Below are 24,099 nucleotides of genomic sequence, written 5' to 3'. Positions count from 1 at the left end.
GTGCTCTAATTGGTCCAGGCTCTCGTGACGTTATGGCCGCGACCTTGCATACAACCAATCAGCGAGAAGTAGATGGGAAACGTTCGCCCTTCCCCACCCGGAAGGGGCCGGGCACAGCATCCGGAGCGGCCAGGGGGCGGCCAGGAGGCGGGGCCCCGTGGGGGCGGTGGCGGAGGCGTCTGTCGCGAGTCCCGGAGGCGGGTCCGGTTCTGGATCCATGGAGCGAGCCGCGGGGCCGAGGTAAGCTGTGCTCGCAGTATCCTCTCGTCGTCACCCTCTAGGCTCGCGACGTGCTGCATCCCTGCGGCAGAAGGGAAAGTGGCGTGAGCAAGCCCACGGACCGAGGCCCGGGTAGGGGCTCCGCCCCGCCGCCAGTTCCTTAGGGGCACTGCGGGGTCGAATCGGCTGGGGCTTCGGCTGACGCCTCACTTCCGCAGGCTGAACGAATTCATTTCCTCTTTGCCTGGTTTCTCTCTTTTTTAAAGTTGAGATTATTTTTGGGGAGGCTGCAAGGTGCATGCTAATTTGCGTAGCCGACCGATCTTACAAATGCAGTCCTCTGTCTCCTGGAGATGGTGATGACCCCGAGTTCGGGGTCGCGAATCTTTGGCTGGCGCTGTTGTATTCGACGTCAGATTCCTTAACCCAAATTCGCGATCTGGGTTTAAATGTTTTATCTCCATTCCTCTAAATAAATACCAGAAATGGACTTGTAGCCTATGGTCTGTTGCCAAATAAATAATTCCTGGAGATACTTACATTTTATGGGGTGTCATCCGCAGTTTTCACATTTAAGAAAACTTGAGTGCAATTCTTTGCAAGGTAGAATGAAGAGTAAAGATGTTTGTTCCTTTATCTTACGAGGGTTTATGGAGGGTCTACCGTCTGTTAGGTGCTGTGGTTTATTGAGGGTCTACCGTCTGTTAGGTGCCCGAAGATTTCTCTCCCAGGGAAGCTCCTGGGTTCTGTTATACCCAAGATGTCAATTAAGCCGTTTACTAGAAATTGCTGAATTAGTGAACATATGGAATACATTCTTGTGACGAGCAGGAGTTTGCCAGGTAGGGGAGGAAGAGGGGATAGGTCTATACAGAGACCTGTATAGATAAGGTACAGTGTCTGCAAGAGCTTGTGGTGTTCCGGAAACTGTTGTTGGCAGTGACCAGAATGTAGGGGAATTGGCAGAGGGAGGGCTGGAGAGAATGAGAAAATAAGGTAGGTTGGGGTGCAGTTATGACTAGATTTTAAACATCATATAACAAAGTGGGATACTAGTAAGTTTTCAAGAAAAATTACTTGGCCAGATTTGTGATTTCTAAAGTGAATGAGGATAGCATAGTGGGTGGATTGGAGTTGGGAGAAGGTGGAGAAAATGGGTTGGAAAACTCTTAAAGCAGGTACAGTAAGAGCTTTGAGGGCCTTTGTTAAGGCAGCAGTCGGCAGCCTGAGTTTGGAGTGGGTATTCAAAGGCAAATGCAGGTATTAGGTATATAACTGGTACCCAGTTTCTTAGATGGTTTTGAATTTGACATAAACACTGTGTATTTCCCACCAGAATTCTTGGTTTTCAAATCGTGTGAGAAATGTTAGCTTTCACTTTTCAAGGAAGATCCCACTGGTGCAAAAGATTATTGATGCGCAGCTTGAGAGGTACATGGGTCTCCTGCATGTAAATCCAAGTATAATTAGATTTTTAAATATTATATTCAAAATCTCCATTCAGAAGATTTTTTGAACGATGGTTAAGCATTGTAGAATAGCATTTATATTTATGAATATAATACATGGATATGTTGATATAATAAGTGAACTCACTTATTAGACACAATATCTATTAACAGAGGTGAACCATTTGCCACAGTTAAAACCAGGATAGAAATTCATGAATGCCTTCTTGCTTTATTCCTTGTTGCTTTTTTTAGCACGGAACTTGCCAAGGCCATCAAACCTATTGATCGGAGGTCAGTCCATCAGATTTGTTCTGGGCAAGTGGTACTGAGTTTAAGCACTGCTGTAAAGGAGTTGGTAGAAAACAGTGTGGATGCTGGTGCCACTAATATTGGTAAGTTTGGGAGAGTTTTAAGCCACAGAAAATAATTAGTTTATGTTACTTTATTTCAGGAAATATTTGTTACTGTATCAAGACAATCAAGTGTTGGTATTCTGAGAAATGATTTTTTTTAAACTTAAATCTAGACCTGTTATGTGCCTAGTATTTAGCTCAGTGGTAATAATAATAATAATAGCAGTTATTAACTTTTATTGTGTTCTTACTGTGTGCCAGGGAGGCATTGTGCTACTAACAGTAGGTGGAATACCTTATTTGATCTGCAGATAACTTAATGAGATAGGAATTATTATTACGACCTCCATTTTACAAATGAGGAAGCTAAGACACAGTCTCTACTTTTCTTTGAGGTTATAAAGCTAGTAAAGTGTAATTCCAAAAAGTCTGATTCCAGAATTTGTTCTCTTTAATGACTGTGTTAAAATGATCCTTTTCAAAGAGAGATCCTATTTTATCTGAGCTAGTAAATAGCCAAGAAGGACTTTAAAAAGAAAATGTACAAAATGACAGTAGTACATGTAAGTAAATATAGTTATGGTTAAAATTTGCATTATGAATTTTAGGCATTGTCAATATAAAGGCTTTTCCATGGATCAAGTCTTTGAGTAATAAACATTTTAAACTTTCTAGATATAAGGCTTAAAGACTATGGGGTGGATCTCATTGAAGTTTCAGACAATGGAAGTGGGGTGGAAGAAGCAAACTTTGAAGGCTTAAGTAAGTTGCATTTTTCTAATCCTTTTAAAAAATATTTGGGCAGAATTTTGAGTAACCATCTTAGGAAGCACAAAAGCAGCTTTTTAAGACCAGTTACTTGGTCGTTACTGTGTATATTCATTGCTATGTCAGTTGAGATATCTTGGGCCTTGCTTTACACCTCTCTTTCAGCCCTGAAACACCACACTTCTAAGATTCAAGACTTTGCTGACCTAACTCAGGTTGAAACTTTTGGCTTTCGGGGGGAAGCTCTGAGCTCGCTTTGTGCACTGAGGTAATGCAATATTTTTTTCTGCTAACTGTACTCCTTATAAACTCTCTGAAAATTAAAAAGTATAATTAGAACGATTGTTGTTTACACTGTTCTATCTGCATGTCTCTGCTTTTAACTTCTGCGTTCTGTTTTAGCTCACTACCGACATAAGTGGTAGTACTTCTGAAATGTAAGCAATGAATGAAATGAAGCAAATTGTTACCCTTAATAAAGCAGGTGATTTCTCAGTTTTAAAATTGCACATAGATAATGCGTTATAGATGCTATTGATTTTAATTTACTTCAATGTTTAGGAAAATACTTAATTGCAGGGCTCCTGTAATGACACAATAGATTCTAAATTTTTATGAATAATTACCTATAATATTTGAACTGTAGTATCTTTTGAATCCTTTTTAAAAGTGTTTTTAGAACAGTAGTAACAGCAGTGGGAAATATTCTTTATTTGTGAATATACATGTCAAGACCTTTTAGTGTTTTGCAGTTTAACAACAAAATAAACATCAAAGCTCTTATCAAAGCAAAGCTTTTGTAGGACTCTGCCTCACTATCTATTAGGTGCCAAACCTTAGATTTTATGGTGACTCTTCAACCATTTAAACTCTCTCTAATATCTCAGAAAGATCATCATCTTTTTAGGAGCTTTCTGAGAGAAGGGAAGTGCGAAAAGGAGCATGTAATGTCCAGCACCTGGGGATCTCTAATTGACCGTGCTGTGCCTGGCCCTCTCTTACAGTGATGTAACTATTTCTACTTGCCACACATCTGCCAAGGTTGGGACTCGACTGGTGTTTGATCACAATGGGAAAATTGTCCAGAAAACCCCCCATCCACGGCCCAGTGGAACAACGGTCAGTGTACAGCAACTATTTTATACACTGCCTGTTCGCCATAAGGAGTTTCAAAGGAACATTAAAAAGGTACTGTAAATTTTGGATCCTCATTTCCAAGGCCAGTGATAGTGTGATATACGTATGTAGTGAAAGATCTGCTACAGTGAATAACTCTTCAGTTGGTTTTCTTCCTTTTAGTTTTGGAGGAGTGCTTGATTTGCTCTTCCCCTTAAAGACTTTTTAACTGTAGGATGACTTACCTTTTACTTTTCTTGGGAAAAATCGTCAAATCATGTTTATTAGGTGTTCTCATATGGGAAATGAGGCCTTTAATAAGATTTTTTTATAAGATTATTTTTCTTGGTTTCTTAAAAAATGAATTATTGCAACTTCCATGAATTTGAATGAAAATGAAACAGCTAAATGTTAGATAATCATTGGGTTTAAAAAACAGTTATAAACTGTGTGTATATGTATATATATACATGTATGTATACTTACATACAGGCACATCTCAGAGATAGGTTCGGTTCCAGACCACCCCCATACAATGAGTCAAATGAATTTTTTTGGTTTCCCAGTGCTTTACATTATACTATAGCCTATTAAGTGTGCAATAGCATTATGTCTAAAAAAAATGGACTAACATTAATTAAATCTGAGCTTTCAGCCAGTCATAATCTTTTTGTAGGTGGCCTCAATGTTCCTGGTTCAGTATTTCTGGCTGCTGACTGATCAGGGTGGTGCTGCTGAAGGTTGGGGTGGCTGTGGTATTTTCTTAAAATAGGACAATGAAGTTTGCCATGTTGGTTGGCTCTTCCTTTCACTTGAATACTTAAGAGGCCATTGTAGGGTAATTAATTGGCCTTATTTGAATACTGCTGTGTCTCAGGGAATAGAGAGGCCCAAGGAGACGGGGAGAGAAGGGGGAAAGGCCAGCTGGTGGAGTAGTCGAAACATATACACATTTATGGATTAAGCTCACTGTCTTATATGGGTGCAGTTCGTGGCACCCCAGAACAGTTACAATAGGAGCATCAAAATCACTGATCACAGATGACCATGATGAATATAATCATAATGAAAATATTTGAAATATTGCAAGAATTACCAAAGTGTGACACAGACCCAAAGAGAGCAAATGGTGTTGGAAAAATGGCACCAACAGACCTGCTCAACTCAGGGTTGCCACAAAACTTCAATTTGTGAAAGATGCAGTATCTGCGAAGTATAATAAAATGAGGTGTGCCTGTGTATGCATACTATATGTTTTTCCAGAATTTCCAGACTCCTTTTAGTTTAATCTATTTATAAATCTTGGGGGAAAAATGTCGATAAATAAGTTAATTGATATAATAAAGTAACAAAGAAAATGAAACATTTAAGTAAAATAGAATCCTGCCCAGTAGAAAGTTGGTATTGTTTCTGTCTACCTCCCAGAGTTTATATCCTTTAGTCTTTAAATGTAGACATGTATATACAATCTTTATGCATATGTTTCTATTTTTTTTTAACAATTAGGATCATATACAAAATGTTTTGAGTTTGACTTTTTTATTTCTATTTTATATTGAGGTACATATAATGAAATGCACAGATGTTAGCATACAGCTCAATGAATTTTGACACATGTGTATACACTCATGTAACCCTTACCCAGATCAAGATATCAAACATTCTCACTAATTTTTTTGTCCTTCAGCTGTTTCACCCATCCCCCCATCTCCTTCCCCTATGGCAACCACCAGTCTGTTGCACAAAAAGTGAAATCATATGGTATTTGTCTTTCTCTGTCTGACTTATAAGGCCCTCAAGGTCCATCCGTGTTGTCACAAATGGCAAGATTTCATTCTTTTTTTATGGCTGAATAATATTCCTGTGTGTGTGTGTGTGTGTGTGTGTGTGTGTGTGTGTGTGTGTGTGTGTAGCACATCTTTATCCATTCATCTATTGATGGACACTTAGGTTGCTTCCATATATTGGCTATTGCAAATAATGCTTCACTGATCATAGGGGTGCATAAGTCTTTTCAAAATAATGTTTTCATTTTCTTTGGATAAATACCCAGAAGTGGAATTGCTAGCTCATATAGTAGTTCTATTTCTCATTTTTTGAGGAAACTCAACACTGCTTTCCTAGTGGCTACACCAGTTTTTACATTCCCACCAACAATATACAAGGGGGGAATGTCCCTTTCAGTTTTCGTAGCAGTGGACATGGACATTTTGGTAATGAGGGCAGTGTGACTAAGACCTCAGCCTCTGAGTTCCCTTTTATACTGTGTAGGGAGATGTGAATAATGGATTATTCTGTCAGAAATAATCGCCTTATTTGTGAGATGATGAGAACCTCGAATTGAGTGTTATAACTTGAATTGTGTATTTTTTTTTAAGATTAAAGTAACATTGAACCTTGCGTTTGTGTTTTGAACAGGAGTATGCCAGAATGGTCCAGGTCTTACACGCATACTGTATCATTTCAGCAGGCATCCGTGTGAGTTGCACTAATCAGGTTGGACAAGGAAAGCGACAGCCTGTGCTTTGCACCAGTGGAAGCTCCAGCATCAAGGAAAATATTGGATCTGTGTTTGGGCAGAAACAGGTAGTGTTGGTCCGTTTTTTAAAACCAGTTTATTGCTCTAGGAATCATGATAGGCTTCCATAGTCTTTTCCAATGAATTAGAGGATAAAATCCAAAAATTGATTTTTTTTATTTGGTACTTATTACAAAAATTAATGTTGAGAGCAGAGTTATTTATTTTATTCTTCCTTTTACACTCTGCAAAAAAATAGAAAATATTGTGGGCAGTGTACTGACTGGATAAGTAGGAGCTCAAGTGTTTCATCTCTCTAATAAAAAAAATCAAAATCAAAGTCCTGCAAAAAGCAGAGTGGAGTTATTTTGTGCTCTCAATGTGAATGGCTGGACAAAGAACGCCGACACCCCCAAACCCTGCATCACCCCTTCCTCCGTTCAGGTAGGGCCGCTTGTCTGTGAGATCCCAACTGTGAACCTCCGTTTCTTTTAGTTGCAAAGCCTCGTTCCTTTTGTTCAGCTGCCCCCTAGCGACTCCGTGTGTGAGGAATACGGGCTGAGCTGCTCCGACGCATTGCATAATCTGTTCCGGTACGTCCCTTCCCGCCGGGTTGCTTGTATTTCAAAACAGGGATTTTAGAGCTTGTCATTTCTTCTGTCCATCATAGAAGTGCAGGCGCTCCTGCTGCTGTGAGAGAGGCTTAGAGAAGCCAGTGAGTCCCCAGGTCAGGCAGTGCTGTGGGTGACCGATGCCTAGTGAGTCTGTCTGTGCAGTGAAGGCTCTGTTCAGCGAACAGTTGAAGAACTCAGCTACCTCGGGTATAATGTTGCACCTCCCTGGGACTTGGCAGCGGGAGAGGCTGCTTCCTTCCACTCAGCAGCACTCACCCAGAGTCCGGAACGGCGTGTTACTTTTAGAGTAAGAAAAATAGGCATTTTCCAGAGCAGCGTTGGCCCTGTGACAGCCCGTATTGCTTATCCCGCCCTCCCCCACTCGCCTTGGTCGTTTGCCTGAGATTAAAGCTGGGGACTCCTTTCTTTAGGTAAGGTCTTGTTCTTACGGAAATGCAAATATCCGTGGGGGTGGGGGCGGTGCTCAGAATAACCGCTTCACCAACACTTTAGCAGGCACAAGTTTGCTAACCAAGAACAGATGAAAAGGGCAGGGAATGTTGGCGGTGGTTCCGAATACAAGTAGTTGGACCCCCAGGACAGCCGGTGAGGACAGTGCCAAGATTCCGGATTGTGAGTTTGGAGTGACAGACGCACCTTGCATGGGGGCTGAGGATTGAATAGGGCACGTGAGAGGAGAGTTGAGGCAAATCCAGTTTGACCCCACAGCATGGTCCGTAGTGGATGTGCTAACAGACAAAAGTCTGTGTTCTTTTCCTGATAGAGTGGGACGCAGGATCACATTGACTGAAATATTATACTTCCTGCACGTTGCCAGGGGTTAGCGTTTTCTTTCTTTTTACTTTAAGAATGTGCCTTATGATGTGTTTCTAATCCTGTTCATTCTGCAATCCCGCCCTTACTGTGTTCACGTCGGATAGTATCGTAGGTTTCGTTTCTCGTTGTACTCACGGCGTGGGAAGGGGTTCAACGGACAGGCAGTTTTTCTTTATCAATCGGCGGCCTTGTGACCCAGCAAAGGTATTTAAAATTTTTTTGTATTTGTTTTTATCTTTCTGCCCTTAACTTTTTATTCTACTTATTTAATAACATTTCCTGACACAGGCAGTTTATGTGAAACTTAGGAGTTTGATGCAGAAACATGGCAGTTAGAAATGTGTCTATTTGGTTGTTTCAGTGATACGTGTGTGTACATATGTGCATATAATAACCAGTATATTTGTTAATATAAAAATTGTCATTATTTGAAGAAAGTAAACATTTTAAAACATTAATCATCATCTAGAATTTTCAGTCCCGGCTGACATATGTGCAAATGCTTCTGTCTTTTCTCTTCCTCTGTCCATTTTCAGGAAGATAAGGGCCCAGATTACTACTGCCTGAAGCTTAAACCCGTCATCCCCATAGGTTACATGGCATTTAGTCATCCAGTTTTGACTTTGCATCTTCAGCAACATTGTGCATCAGTAATATTTTATTTTCCAGTGGTGCTTTAAAATTACTTCTGCCCACCAGATGTGGTACAGATATTTTTAACCTGTGTTGTAATTGGTGTGATTTTATGGTTTATCTCTAGTGCCGTTTAATAATCTCATTACAAAGTCATATAAATACATTTCTATGTATAATTGAATATGTGCTATGAGCATTTAAATGGCACCTGCATTTTTGGACATTTCTTCAAGAGTGTCTCTAGATTGGAAAAAGGTTCAGTTTTTGGAATCTGATTAAAAATATCCCTTTCTGGGGTGTGAAGAAGCTTTTTTGAGTGATGGATGCATTCATTATCTTGATTTGTAATCTTACTGCTTTTGATTGTAAACTTATCAGATTATGCGCTTCAAATATGCATAATTTATTGCAGGCCAATTATACCTCTATAAAGCTGTTGGGGGGAAAAAAATGTTCCCCTTTGGTGGTTGGTTAGAATAGTAGGTTGTTAGAACAGAGGGGAAGGGAACAATGATTCTTTCTCATCTTTGTTTTGTATGCAGGTTTCCAGACTTGTGAATGAGGTTTATCACATGTACAACCGACATCAGTATCCCTTCGTTGTTCTTAACATTTCTGTTGATTCAGGTAAGTCTCACTGAGATTTCAGTGAAATTGATGGTCTGCTCTTACAGGAAAAGAAGTGAATTAGAAAGGTGTCACATAAGTGGAAAGAGACTTTTGTAGTAACAATTAATAACATTGTTTTTTAACAGACTTTTTGTTTTATTTTATGGGCTTTTGTTTTTTATAGAGACTTTCAAATAGCTTCCTACTTGAAACTATGTTAATTGTATTGTTAGAAAATATGACTTTTTATGTCAACCAAAGGAAAAAGTAGACTAAATGTCCTCCCCGATTTTGAAGATAGCTCATTTCATATTTTTCTTCTGATTGTTAAAATTCTGGTTTATTGTTATCCAGTATTTCTTCTAGGCACTTAGAAATACATGTGTGTACATCTTAAAAAATATAATAAGATATAGGTAGATATATATCCTTTGAGTGAGGAAATAATTTTGAATAGTTTTGTACTGTGCTCTTTATCCTGAGACATGAAAATTTTATTTTTCTTCTTATTAAAAATTATTCAGTAACATGATTTTAATATAGCTGCATTCATTATATTCCAATGTGTAGATTTTTATTTTTAGCTATTTAAATTGTTTTCACATTTTGGCAGTTTAAGTACTTCCCTTATAATTAAATCGTTATCTATATCATTATTCCCTTAAGCTAAATTCCCGGAATTAGAATCACTGCTTCACTAAATGCGATCCTGCTGTACCAATTTATACATCTATTAACAATGTACTGGGTGTTACAATTTTTGACCAAATTCAGTAGGTGATAAAATGAATTCTTAATTTAGTTCACTGTTTTCTTTTATTGTACATTTTTGTGTCTTTATCTCCTCTTTGTTTTGCAAATTACTCATTCAGATGCTTGTGTGTTTCATGTGTTTAAAAAATTGTTAATCTTTTCCTTGTTTACTTGAAAGAGCTAATTTTATAGATTATGAATATTAATCTGGACACTGTAATGTTTTTAATAGTACTTTGGGTAAGTGCAAGTGAATAACATAGTAGGTGGGGAAATTTCTAATGTTAAAGGTGAATTAAAACATAGTAAATATCTGTTCTCTTTTGTCTTAGAGTGTGTTGATGTCAATGTTACTCCAGATAAAAGGCAAATTTTACTACAAGAGGAGAAGCTTTTGTTGGCTGTTTTGAAGACGTCTTTGATAGGAATGTTTGATAGTGATGCCAACAAACTGAACGTTAATCAGCAGCCGCTTTTGGATGTCGAAGGTAAGAAAAATGCAAGTATATAAACAGCTCCTAAAATTTAGAGCTATTGTGATACTTTCCTTATTTTTTCCTGAGGTCATTTTGGACATGAAACACAATCTCCTCTTAGGGAGGATGTGTCACATTATATGTATCTGCAGATGTGAAAAAGCAAAATGAGCAACCACATTTAGCACACACAAGGCTATGTCTTTACCGAGTTGCAACTGTTTTTCCTCAGTAAACACTCCCCGATGGCCCCAAGCCTGTTGTTGATTTCCAGAGTTCTGAAAAAGTTGATTCTGACGGTTTTTGCCAGTGTTCTGGTTTCTTTTATGGAGTGGGGAGTTTTTGGAGGCCCTTGCTCTGCCATTTTCCCGCACTTCACCCTGTGTGTTCTTCATGAGCGGCACGTTGAGATGAGAGTGGCCACAGAGCTGATCTGACATCTGCAGTGATGTGCGCAATTATTACTTTACTTCCCAGTTATAAATCATCAGCCATTTACTTAAGTCATCAATTTTATTCTTCTTTCATTCAAACCCAGTGCATCGGGACAACTGGGAAGCAGAGGTGAGCTCCAGCTGCCCCTTGGCAGAGAGCAGGATTGGCCAGCTCTGCGCCTGGAGGTGGGGACCCTCTGCTCGGCCCGCCTGCCCCCAGGCCCCTGTCCACATGTGCAGAGATGCGGGTGGGGGAACCCATCATGTGTCCTCCAAAGGGAAGAGATCGGGAGCTGCTGGGGCTGAAAGGGGCTGTGGGGAGAGCCTTGCTCCAGTGAGAGGAGATGGCTGTGCTGAGCCTTTGCACACTGAGGGTACTGGGACCCCTAAGCCAGGGGTTTAGGCGAGGGATGGGATGCAGGGTGGCTTGATCCTAACTTTTCCTAACACCCCAGGGGTGAGGAGAAATCATTTGGAAAGTTGGGGACTAGGGAGTAGGCTCTCTTAGGCCCCAGGGTGGGCAGTTGGGGTAATTGGAGCATGTGGCGGTGGCTCCTGCAGGGTGGTGGTGCTGTGAGGTGGTGGGAGAGGAGCAGCTCAGAAATGCTGGCTTTAGTGTGGCAGAGCTGTTGACTTTTACGTGGTGGGGCCCTTGTTTTTCCTGGCCGTTCTCTGCATGGGATATCCTGGGTGTGGGCGGGATGGGGTAGCACACACATCCTTGTGGAATGAGCCAGTGGTGGCGTCTCTGAGCTCACGCACAGACACTTGGCCAGAGAGCCTGTCCTATAAAGAGAGCCAGCCCAGGGTATCTGCATCTTGAAGCACAGCAGAGCCAGTGCCCTCCTTTTAAGCATTTTATTGCATTCATACAGAAGCAAATGTCATCAGTGTATGAGCCCTGAGATCGAGAACAGCACCCCCTGAGCCACCCCTGCTTATACGCTAACCCCCACAGTAACCATTTTCCTGACTTCTAACACTGTAGATTTGTCTTACCTAGTTTTAATTTGAAGTCGTCCAGTGTGGATGCTTTTTGTGATTTGTTTCTCTCCATATCTTGTTTGTGAGATCCATCCAAGTCATGTGTGGCAGGTTGCTCATTCCTTTCAATGCTTCAGTCTGTCCAGACAGTTGGGCTCTGATGAGGAGTGCTGTCAGAGATGCCTGCGTCTGGGGCCTGCTGAGCGGGACGGGCATTCTGAGGGAGCAGCAGTGCTGGGTCACAGGCACGCGTTTGGAAGTCAGAAACACGCACACAGTGTCACAAAGGGGTTGTACCAATTTCACTACCACCAGCCATATTTAAACATTCCATCTGACCCTCATCCTTGTGAACATCTGTTGTTTTTTTACTTTACTCATTCTGGTGAGTACACAGTGGCGTCACATTGTGGTTTTAAACTGTACACCCTTTATGATTAATTGGAGCTGTTCGTATGTTTGATTAGCCATCCTGACCTCCTCTTCGGTGAAATGCCTGCGCATATAAAAATACCCTCAACTCCAAATCCCTGATACCCTCTCTGTTGACATCTGCTTAGGTAACTTAATGGAAACGCATTCTGCTGAAGAAGTGGAAAAGCCTTTGCCGGGAAAGCAGGATAATCCCCCTTTGTTAAGGAGTCGAGGAGAAGAGAAAAGGGCCGTGACCATTTCCAGACTGCGAGAGGCCTTTTCTCTTCGCCACACACCTGAGAACAAGTCTCAGGGCCTGAGGACTGTGGGGCTGAGACGGGTTTCTCCACGACAGAAGGGAAGTGCAGCGCCTTGCAGCTCTGCAGGGCCCCTCTGCTCCCAGAAGCCCATGTCTAGCCCTCAGGAGGAGGCGAGGAGTTCAGATAAGGGCCCCTGTGACCGTGGGGACAGAGTGAAGATGGGGAAGGACTCGGGGTGCGGCGACACCTGCAGTTCAGGGGAAGGGTTCCGCACCCTGGAAATGGGCAGCCACACCAGCAGCGACCAGGCAGCCTCTCCTGAAGACAGGCTTTCACGAGAAAATGTGGAATCCTGTGCGAAGTTACCTGCCCCTGACCGTGGGTTTTCCGACACAGAATGCCGTTTAGACCAGGCAGACAGTGGGCGTGAATCCACAGTTCTGCCTCAGCCAACTTATCTCTCGTCCTCAAACACAAAGCGTTTTAAAAAAGAAGAGATTCCTTTAAATTCTGACATTGCTCAAGAGCTGGTTAACGCTCAGAACATGTCCGCATCTCAGGTTGATGTAGCTATTAAAATCAGTAAGAAAATAGTGCCCCTGGACTTTTCCATGACTTCTTTAGCTAAACGAATAAAGCAGTTATGTCACCAAGAACAGCAAAGAGAAGATGAACAGCATTACAGGAAGTTTCGGGCAAAGATTTGCCCCGGAGAAAATCAAGCAGCGGAAGATGAGCTAAGGAAAGAGATAAGGTGAAGTTTTTTCTTAAGACTATTTCTGCTCACGTTAGCGAGCTGCTGAGTAGAACCAAAGGCTGGTCCTTCCTGACTCGTTTCTGCTCCTCGGGCATCTTCTGCTCTGCAGCATCTCTTGGGGCTCGGGTGGTGCCCCCCCTCGGCCCCAGGGTCTGGTCTTCTGGCTCCTGCTGCCTGGAGGCTTTCCCTGCACCACCAACTCCATAAATCCACACATCCAACTAGCCTTGCTTCTCTCTCTGTCTTTTTCCCCTCTCCCTCGCAGATCCCAGTTTTGACTCCACAGTTTGATCATGAGTCTTATGCATGCATCCTTGCACCATGTGTTTTCCATTCGCCAGCCCCTTTTCGTCATCTCATGTTTTGGGCAGATTTTCTTTAAAGAGCTCAGTTCTGCCTGAGACCTTTCAGGAATTTCTTGCTTAGATTTTACGCCACGTATATCCTTTCCATCAGTCCAGATAAATCAGTGCCCTCTGTGCCCGGTGGCCGTCTCTTCTGAAGGTTTCCAGTGCACAGTCACAACCCCCGGTGGTGAACTCGAGGCAGTGTGAGTGGACATTGCTCTTTCCCAGTTCCCATTTTAATGTGTATTAGGAAAAATTATAGCACATTATCAAGTCTGTGATTTCAAGAAGATTGCATAGGAAAAGCTAAGCTAAAAAAGGAGTGAAAGAAAAAATTGTAATAATACAGATAATAGAAAACTGGTCACTAGCACTCTTGACAGTAACTGTGCAACATGATACATTCTCTTGAAATATTCAACTCTTACCTTTTAAAACTGTGTGTGTGCATTGTCTCACCAGTTACTGAAATGTGCTATCCTATACATAGTGCAAGTCAGTAATTAATTGGACTTTAATAGCACTTTTAGTCTGGACCACATAGGCTTTGCCTAATTTAGATTATGAATTCTTCAATAGCAGATGTTATATAATTCATTTGATATTCATAATGCCTACCTTACATTACGAAGGGTTTTCAGGAAATCTCTCCTTTAAAAAGTGTAATTAATGGAGGTGCACTTTTTTGAATGTGGTGTGGGGTCTGACCTTTGAGGGAGCCAGGTTCTTGCAGACATACGCACAGACTCACACAGTCCTAGAAGGTACGTGCTTGGTAGGGAAAGACACGTCAGTTGCCCCAAACTTAATCCTAGCCATCCTTTATCTTTGGATTCTTTTAGGCTTCTCAGTGATTGAAATGAACTGTAACTCTTAATAGAGGCTTTTAATTAATTCGTCATTTATGGATCATCTCTTATCGTGGTTCTTGAATTTTGACACATGAGAATCACTTAGGGAGTTTTTTGAAGCAGAACCTATGGCCAGCCTCCAGGGTCAGATAGATCTTGGGTGTGGAGCCCAGGAATCTGCATTTTGACAAGTACCTCAGGTGGCCACTTTGAGAAACCCTGAACCACAGGGGTCTTGGTGTTGGCTTCTGGCTTACCGTGCGCGGCTGCTGGGTTGGTCCTACACCTATTCTGGGCTGTGGCTGTGATGAGGTGAGGCTGGTTTGCTTTTTCCTGAGAATCACATTGGGAGCTAAGGATTAGGCTTTGTGTCAGTAACTGAAGGTACTGCAGGTAGTGTTCAGTAGCTCCTGCTTCTGTGTTTTGAATTATAATTAAATATATTGAGTGGTGAAGTTTTGTTTCTGCATTGTGTAAGCCAGATGTTGATTTTAGTTGATGGCAGGAAATACATTTGCCAAAGACATGGAAGACTTATGTCCTCAGGCTGGCACAGGTTCTTCCCATGGGGAATGTCCTGGCAGAACTCAGATACACACAAGATGGTTCCAGGAAGAGCCCGCAGTCAGAGCCAGGGAGTCGGTATTTCTGCCACTTACCAGATCACTGCCTCTCAGCTCCAAATCCACTCTTCTTTGCCCTGCTTTACAGTCCTGGAGGCCAGACCATGTAAGCATTTCTCCTGGGTCTCTGTTAGGATGAATCGTTTGGGGGAGCTAGAGGGACAGGAAAGACAGCAGGTGCGGCAGCTTCTCCCCTTGCTCCTGGGCGCCCTTGCCTTTTCCACCAGCAACTCACCCTGGAGCTCCAGCAAGGAGCAGCTGTGTCTGCTCCCTGCTCTGACAGGGTCTAAAGCTCAACTTGTGCGGGGAGGGGCTGCTCTTCTAAGAATTCCCTCCTGGACACACTCCCTCACCCCTAAAGTAGTAGCTGCTTCCTGCATCTGCTTCTCTTGTGTTTCTTAGTAGTTAATCATCTTTTGCTAGTTCACAGTACTTTAAAATTTCCCTCCTTAAATCTGGTGTGGCTTTTGTCTCCTCACTGGACTCTGATGATACCAAATTAGTACCAGGAATGGTCCCGGGAGTCAGACCCTCAAAGAGGGTGTTGATTTGTTTTTGTTGTGACCTTAGACTTGAGCTCAGTGCTGTGCTCTTTGCCAGTAGGAACTGGGAGGGGTCAGTGATCGACAGCGTGCACCATAGCTAGACTGCTGCTTATGGTTGACTGTCACCAAGTGCCAGCTAAAGCCCAATCCTCGGGGCCCAAGGAGCTGCTGCAGGGCCAGGGGTGGTACTGACAGTGACAGCCTGGGTGTGGGATGGATCTTCCGTGCACTGGAGCACGCACAGAAGGAAATGACAGGTCCTTAGTTCTCAGCTCAAGTCACCGAGGACCAGAACTTCCTTGGCAGCGTGAGCAGTCTCATGTCTGTAGCCACAGAGCTGAAGTTGATAAAAATCAACTTCCATAAAATTAAATTTTGCTGGGTGCAGAATCACAATGTCAGTTTCTCACATGAAGGGTAGCAGTAGTGTCTGTCTCTGGTCTGGGCTGACTGACCTATTGTCACCAATGGCATTCGATTCTGAAGCCACCCACCAAAGGCCCCATCGGTGAGCCTGGCAGATGGTGGTAGGATTGGTTCCCAGTATTGGGAACAAGACACCCTTACCCCCTGTTGGTGGAGTGTAGACTCTTACAGACCTATCAAAATGAAAAATGTACATGCATAATTCCACATCTAGGGATCTATTGTACAGAGATCCTCGCCCATTAGAGCATAGGTATGTACGGAAATGTTGCAGCTTTGTTTGTGTGACTCAAAATGGAAACAGCTGACACGTCCATTAGTAGATAATTTGTCAGATTATGGCAGATCCACACAATGAATTTGTATGTGGCCCTTAAAAAGAAGTGTGGGTCTGAACAGACATCTAAGACACACCGTTGGATGGAGTGTGAACTGGTATGAAGAAGCAGGATTCCATTTTTGTTTTTTACAAACAACATCCAAAGGTCTGGAGGGACATGTGCCAAATGAACACTAGTAACTAAGGTCATTTCTGGGGAGTTGGGTGAATGAACAGATGACAAATGTTGTGTTTAGAAAGTGTGATGATTATTAGGGACTTTATGTTTCTGTATTTTTTTATGCCAATGTCTTTCATAATGAAAAAAATAATCTCTTAAAATGTCATATAATGAATATTTTCTGTATACAGTAAAACGATGTTTGCAGAAATGGAAATCATTGGTCAGTTTAACTTGGGATTTATAATCACCAAACTGAACGCGGATATCTTCATAGTGGACCAGCATGCCACGGATGAGAAGTACAACTTCGAGATGCTGCAGCGGCACACCGTGCTGCAGGGCCAGAGGCTCATAGCGTAAGTTCCTTTCAGTGCTCAGGGCTTTGTGTGTTTCACACCCCCGGTTTACGGCCTGATAGCGTGTTTGTATCTCTATATACATAAACATACATATATATGTACATATATACATATTTTGCTATACGCATCCCTGCGGCAGATTGTTATACTTCTTACATTATAATAGTCATGCGTGCCATTTGCTGAGTGCTCATTATATGCCAGGCACAGTTAAAGCAATGTACCTGCCTTCATTTAATCTCACAAGCCCCTGAGGTCGTTAGAATTACAGTCAGCATTTCACACTTGGTAAGAGAGGCACACACAGGCTAAGTTGCCCAAGGCCACACAGCTAATGTGTTCTTTAGGTGTCAAACCCTTTTGGCTACTAAAATGTGTCGATTGCTTGTTGGCCAGAAAGTCCTTTTGATGAAGGGCGGCTTATAGTACGTAGCATATCTGTTCATAGTGCCTGGAACGTATGTGTTCAGAAAGCCTGCCTATGTGTCCGTCCTCAGCCCCAGGAGAGCATCTCTGGTGGTGTGGATGAGGTAGTTACAGCAGGATTTGGTATTTCTCTCTCCTTTTCAAATTGAATGTTTTATACTGACCGCTTTACAAGGTAGGGTGATGGTATATCATGTAAACCTCAAGTCTTAAGCAGAGTTATAAGATGAGGTCATGGATTTTTATCTGGGAAATCAAACTATATAGAGAAACTCAGATCTCAACAGAAGTAGATCCTATGTGAGGAAAATGTATGACTAAAACTGTCACTCAGATGGGAAAACAGAACTAGTTTACTGTATACTCTCTTTCCTGAGGAATGGTTTAATTGTATTCATTTTCAGTAGGAGTCAGTGGTAACAGCAGAGGCATTTAATATGCTGCTTTATAATACTGAAGTATTCCTATTCCTCTTCCAGAGGTCTCTTGTTTTTAGCCATTTTGCATAAAGAAGGTCCATTTATGCCCTTTCCAGTTGACCCAGGTAACCATAGACCACTTTAGGCCCCACGTGAACCATATTTTAAGATTAAAGGGTAAACACCACAATTCCATCCTTTCCTATTACACCCTGCAGAGTTTGGCCCTGGTGACCTCTTCAGCCTTTCCTAAGCCCTCTTCTCCTTATTGGCTATACTTGAGCCACCCTGGCCTTTCTTTCCTTTTCTCTTGACAGATCCAGTGAATTCCTACATGGTCATTAAGAGGCATGAAGTAGATTCTTTATGTGAGGCTCTGGGAACATCCATGGTCAGCCACAGGGCCTTTGCACAGACTGCTGTCTCTCCCTAGAACACGTCCCTGCTCCCATCTCTTACCCCCAGGTTACCTTTAAGGTGACTTCCTCAGAGAAACCTTCCTTGATGTTCTCTCTCCCCTATGGCACTGGATGTCTCTTCTTCCTGATTCTCAGTGTAGTTAGTAGACCGAGCCATGTCTTTATTCATAGACTGAGCCATGCATCCATGTAGACGATGGTTGCATGAGGGCAAAGACCATGTCTGGGTTTGCTCACCACTGTATCTCCTTCCTTTGGGAGCATCTGTGTTATGAAGCACTTGGTAAATCAGGAGAGAAGGATGGATTGCTGGATGGCTAGTGGATAGATAAATAATGAGGCAGAGGAAGGAGCAGCACAGCAAAACAAAGCCTGAATGACCCAACCCATCTTTCCCAATATCTTTATTGTGAGAAGGAAAAATAGCATTTTTATGTATGGTATTATCTTTAAGGAGGAAATTTTAAAAAGTCATTGGGTGGCAGGCAGATTGAAGAAAGGCAAACTACTTTTTTGGTTATTTTAACTTCTAAAAAGGACTTTAAAAGAAGAAAATTAGCAGGGAATTCTCAGAGCTTAGTGACAGAAAGGACACATACCTGAATAAAGTGTTGTCATTCACGTTGCGTTTTGAAATTAATTCAGAGAATCACAGAATTGTTTTAGTTTCATTTCTGCTTTATAGCTAAATGTGTGACTTCACGAGATGGTTTGAATCTCTCCTCTGTTTTTCAGACCACAGACTCTCAACTTAACTGCTGTCAACGAAGCTGTTCTTATAGAAAATCTGGAGATTTTCAGAAAGAACGGCTTTGATTTTGTTATCGATGAAAGTGGTAAGTTATTAGGACTATAGAGTGTGTCATTTCAGAGCTGGGAGTGATCTCTGAGGTCATACAGATGAGTGTATTTTATAAGAGATGGAAGGGGGTCCCCAAAAGAGTATTTTGCATCTGGAGTCTTTCAAATGTTCATTACAAGTAGCACTCAAATGAAACATGTTTTTCGAATGACGGATATTTCTCCAATTTTGTTCTTTTAGCTCCAGTCACTGAAAGGGCTAAATTAATTTCCTTGCCAACCAGTAAAAACTGGACCTTTGGACCTCAGGACATAGATGAACTTATCTTTATGCTGAGTGACAGCCCTGGGGTGATGTGTCGGCCCTCCCGAGTCAGGCAGATGTTTGCCTCCAGAGCCTGTCGGAGATCGGTAACTAACAAAGGCTCCTGGTGGACCCGGAGGGTCTGCTCAAGCTTGTGGTCCCCCCACAGGCTCTCTGGTCAGACCCCCCACAGCAGCGTGAAACGGCTGTGATTGCCGCCATATTGCATGTTCAGAGCCCCATCACTATCTGCCATCAGCCCAACATGTCTGCATTATCTTTGACCTCTGACCCCTAAGTATTGCTCTTGTGGCGTTTCTGTGAGCAGGGCCCTGAGAGCTTTCACTGGTCCCAGTGCAGTTAGGCCCATTGTTCTTCTGTTTATGCTCACTGTCATCCATGGACCTTCGGGTATTCACAGTGCTGGCAAGTAAAGATATGCAGCTGCCAGGACTGTTTGGGGCTGCAGAGGTTGGCGGGTGTGGTAACAGCCTGGTGTGCCCCTGCCCCTGGAAAATGGGGGCGGCAGTTGGGATGAGCCTGGTGTCAAAGTAAAGTAAGTCCATTGCATCAGTTGGGCCGTGGGGTGGCCAGGACACCCTGCCTGCACTTACTCAGCTATTCCTTGGACCCTGTGGTGTTGCCTGCGCTATTGCAGGTGTTGGGGACACAGAGGTGACAAGACAAGAGAGGCCTTTGCGATGGTGGAGCTTATGGTTTGGTGGGGAGAAAGAGACATAAACAGAAATGACATCTTCTGATACCTATGAGTTCAACAGAGAAATTCAGGGCAGTACTGGTGCAGGGAATGACCACAGAGAAGTAGGGTGGGCAGATGAGGTGGAAAGGCTGGCTGAGGAGGGGACGTCTACATTGATGCTTGGGAGGTGAGCTGGAAGCCTTGGCTAAGAACTTCCCAAACAGAACAAATAGCAAATGCGAGGCGTGGGGCATCTGAGGAGTAGGCATCTGAGCTGTGCAGCTGGAGAGGAGCCAGGATGACAGCCTACAGGGACCCCCAGGTCCTGTGGATCCTGATCCGAACCTGGGAGTTTGTGCTGCGTGGGTGGGGAGTTGCTGGAGGGGGACCGTGGAGGTGAGGGGAGCAGCAGCGTCTCACAAGGGCCAGGGAGAGGCCTGTGTTAGACATGCTGCGCTTGCCTTCCCACTGAGCTGGAAGTGGAGGTGGCTGAAAACAATCACATTAATGAGGCCACAACTCAGGGCAAACGTCAGTGCTGGAGAGAGAATTTTACGTGTACTTTCCAGCCATGGGATGGGATGAAATTACTCAAGGGAAGAATTTAGAGCAGACCCTAGAGCCCAGGTGCTGACTTCCAGCCACAGACACTGCTTTGGTAAAGACCTGATAGTGATCTGCCAGGCCTGGAGCTTCTGAGAGAGCCAGCTGGGACGCATCTGTGCTAAGATCCTGGCATTTTAAAACTCTGTGTCTCAATGTGACTCAGAGATCTTTGGAGCCCCAGGCTGCAGAGTCCCTGCCTGGCAGATCCATCACACAGCAGTGCATCCTCCTCCAGCCAGCACACCTGCTGCCCGGGGAGGGCTTTGCTCTGGGCACGGTGCTGCGGCCCTTGCCTGCCTTCCAGGCCCCCTGCCATGCGCGGCTCCAGCAACGCGGACCACCTTCCCGTCTGCAGTCACACCAGTGTCCTTCTGGCCTCATGCCCTTTGTACTTGCCCAGTCCTTTGGGTTTCTGCTCGTCCGCCTTCATATCGGTTTCCTTCCTGTCCTTATGCCCTCCCTGAGCACCTGACTGCAGTGGCCTCTCTGGGCCCTCTCAGGCACAGCCCCTGGGCAGTACTTGTTTCTTTGTTAACTTGTCCATGGTCTGTCTTCTGCCAACTTCGCAGCGCACTGTTATCCTGCCCCTACAACTGTGCCTGGCCCATGGAGAAGGTGACAGGTTCAAGTGTGGGCCTGTCATCACCTCTCCTGTGTCTTAGGGTCTGGGTTGCTCTGTGATGGCTGCGGAGTCTGCTCCTCTGTGTGTATGTCAGAAGCGATGTGCACTCTGGAGGAAAGCAGGGCGAGGGCCCAGAGGGGTGGACAGGGGTGCTGTCACTGGCAGGGATGGGGACACTTGGGCAGAAGCCCCGAGGGAGAGGACAAGTGAGCCATTCGAGTGTCCTGGGTAGAGAGCATGGCCAGTGTTTAGGATGCGAGGGCAGGTGCTTGCTCTGCTTGTGCAGGAGGCCAGGGGTGCCAGCATGGCTGCGGTGGGGGAGGGAGGGATGTGAGGTTGCTGTGAGGCCCCAAGGCTGGTGAGGGCTGGGTGGGTGAGCCCCCTGGGTGGTGGGGAGCATGGGAGGAGGAGCCATGTGACCTGACTGCCTTGAAAAGGAGTCACTGGCTGCTGAGTGGAGAAGGGTCGACAGGGACAAGGGCAGACGCAGGGGCCCCTTAGGAGGCTGCTGCGGCTGTTGAGGTGAGAGGTCAGGCCAGGTCTCCAGCAGCATCCGCAGCCCTGGAGGAGCTGGGGGCTGTGGGGGAGCCTCACTAAGAGAGCAGGAGCCCAGACATCAGAAGGCGGGCTTTTCTAGGAAGATTTTCAGGGAACATTGTTTTTGACTTGTAATCTTGTCCCACCTTGTTTCATAGAAAAATGCTGCTGAAGAGTTGCTATTCTAACCAAAATTAGTAAAACTTTAAACCATTGTGTCTCATTCAGGTGATGATTGGAACCGCTCTTAACACAGGTGAGATGAAGAAACTCATTGCCCATATGGGTGAGATGGACCATCCCTGGAACTGTCCCCACGGGAGGCCGACCATGAGACACATTGCCAATCTGGACATCATTTCTCAGAGCTGACAATTCTCACAGTGTAGAACTGTGAATCTTATTGCAGATTTTTCTGTTTGGAAAGACAGGTTTTAACTAACCATCTTTTAATTTCAAATGTAATCTGTTACTTAAAAAAAAAGTGTCAGATTCATTTAGAAATGATTTTGAGAATCTTTTCAAACCATATGGAGCATTGCTTGCAACATTTTTTGTTCTACATTTGAGTGTGTGTGTGTGTATATACAGCCAAGAGCATGTTTTACAAAAATAGGAAGGGCACCTTGAAAGTTACCTAGGCCTCTGATCTGGCCTAACATATTTTAGTCTAAACTTTCAGCTCTTAATGATGATTAAGTTCAAAGTGGTTTAATTCCATTAATTAAAAATTACAGTCTTTGGGGGTTAGTGATTCTCAACCCTTATGCACATTAAATTTTAAAAAAGGAATAATCCAAAAACCCAAGGGGGAGTCTCTGCTCAACTTGAAGAAAACTGCCAGGTAGGACCTGGGGTCACTATTTTAAATGTTCCCCAGTATAGCCAGGGTGGCAAAGTGCTGTTGTAGGCAAGGGGAAATAAAAGATTTTGATTTTTCTGTAACTTCAGTGCTGTGGTATGGTTTCTTTGGGGTGTGAACCACAAAGTACAGTTACTGGCCCTCAGTGGTATTGAAGGTGTTAGCATCCCTGTCTGTTGCCACATAGCTTTTCATGGAATCTTGTCTTAGTTGAACTCTGCCAGAAATGGAAGCACGAAACACCTCTCTGGAGTCCAAGTGGTGGTTGGTGTGCAGTGACTAGTGTGGACCACCCCTGCTCTCACCCTCCCTGTAGGACTTCCATTGCCAAACTTAGATCCTTAGATGTAAGGAGACTCAAGTAATAATTGTTGCCATTGGTCAAGCACTGTGCTGGTGGCCTATCTGCAGGATCTTATTTAATATTCACAGGAACTCAGCAGGTTGGGGTTGTAGGTAGCCCCATCCCCAAGACAGCCTTGTCCCAATCCCAGAACCCTTGATAATGTGACCTGACCTGCCAAAGGGGCTCTGCAGGCAAAATTAAGGGAAGAAGTGGAGTCGGGAAAAGGTGCGAGTACCTGGATTGGCTGGTGGGTCCAGAGTATCTCACGTCTTAAAAGTGGAGAACCTTTCCCAGCTGGGCAGGAAAGAAGCAACGTTGCTCGTTTCTTGGGTGGAGGAACGTGGCCTCTAGAAACCGGAAAAGACAAGGACATAGACTTTTCCCAGGAGCCACCAGAAGAACCCATCGCTATGGGACTCCTAACCTAACTGTAAGGTGATAGAAGTTTGTGTTGCTTTAAGTGACTTAAGTTTGGGGTAATTTGTCTACAGCGGCAATGGAAAGCTAACGCCTGAATTACTCCTGTGTTAGGTGGAGATAAAGGCCGAGAGGCCAGCGGCTATTAGCAGACCTGGGAAAACTCAGGTCGGGCGCTTCCAGCTCCAGATTTCCACCTGACCTGGACCAAGGCCAGCGCACTGATGCTCCGCGGACCCTTTAAGAGCGGGGTGGGGCGGAGCCCGCGGTTACCTGGAGACGGCGTCCGGGGCGTGCCGCCCAGTACCACGCCGCAGTCTCCAGCCCGGCGAGAGCCCTGCGGGGCCGGCAGGTGCGCGACGGGCCGGGAGGGCCCCAGGAAGGGCGGTCACCCCGGGCCCGGAGCAAGCGCTCCTAACGAGAGAAGCAGTTGCAACTCGGCTTCAGGATGGGAAGCGCCCTGGGGAACGCAGTCTGCCTGATTTGTAGTTAAGAGTTACTTGTAGTTAAGATAGAGGACAGAGAGCCTAATTGGAGGCCCCAGCCACTTGCTTTGCCGACGGGACAGCAATGGGGAGGGGAAGCTGAAAGTAATGGGGTTTTGAAGGAAGAGAGAAGCAGGACCACGGTGGTGAAAGCAGAGCCTAGAGGTGGGTGTCCAAATAATGCCATTCAGACAGAGGAGGGCGCATGGGTGTCCACGAACAGGACCCACACCTTGCCTTGCGCACCAGGACTCCCCTGTGCGTCTTGCTTGGTGCACCTCGATGCTCTCGAAGGGGTCGTG

The 24,099-nt window shown here is 44.3% G+C and overlaps 1 protein-coding gene across 3 annotated transcripts; it reads left to right on the top strand.

Annotated features, from left to right (window-relative positions):
• Nucleotides 1–35: 35 nt before the first annotated feature.
• On the top strand, nt 36–22,632 carry PMS2 (PMS1 homolog 2, mismatch repair system component). 3 transcript variants are annotated; one of them, XM_036897077.2, is made up of 15 exons: nt 36–240; nt 1,923–2,062; nt 2,699–2,785; nt 2,957–3,059; nt 3,796–3,979; nt 6,326–6,493; nt 6,921–7,018; nt 7,981–8,080; nt 9,055–9,139; nt 10,207–10,362; nt 12,329–13,196; nt 16,683–16,850; nt 18,853–18,953; nt 19,160–19,329; nt 21,916–22,632. In XM_036897077.2, the coding sequence occupies exons 1-15, from the start codon at nt 218–220 to the stop codon at nt 22,057–22,059; spliced, it is 2,595 nt and encodes an 864-aa protein (XP_036752972.2). In that variant the 5' UTR covers nt 36–217; the 3' UTR covers nt 22,060–22,632. The 3 variants fall into 3 exon arrangements, with proteins under 3 accessions (XP_036752972.2, XP_036752970.2, XP_036752971.2); XM_036897075.2 differs by lacking the exon at nt 2,699–2,785 and having other exon boundaries at nt 121–240; XM_036897076.2 differs by lacking the exon at nt 16,683–16,850 and having other exon boundaries at nt 121–240.
• The last annotated feature ends 1,467 nt before the right edge of the window (nt 22,633–24,099 follow it).

This window comes from Manis pentadactyla, chromosome 10, assembly GCF_030020395.1.
Source record: "Manis pentadactyla isolate mManPen7 chromosome 10, mManPen7.hap1, whole genome shotgun sequence".
Taxonomy (NCBI): Eukaryota; Metazoa; Chordata; class Mammalia; order Pholidota; family Manidae; genus Manis; species Manis pentadactyla.
This window is presented reverse-complemented; position numbering and strand designations above follow the sequence as displayed.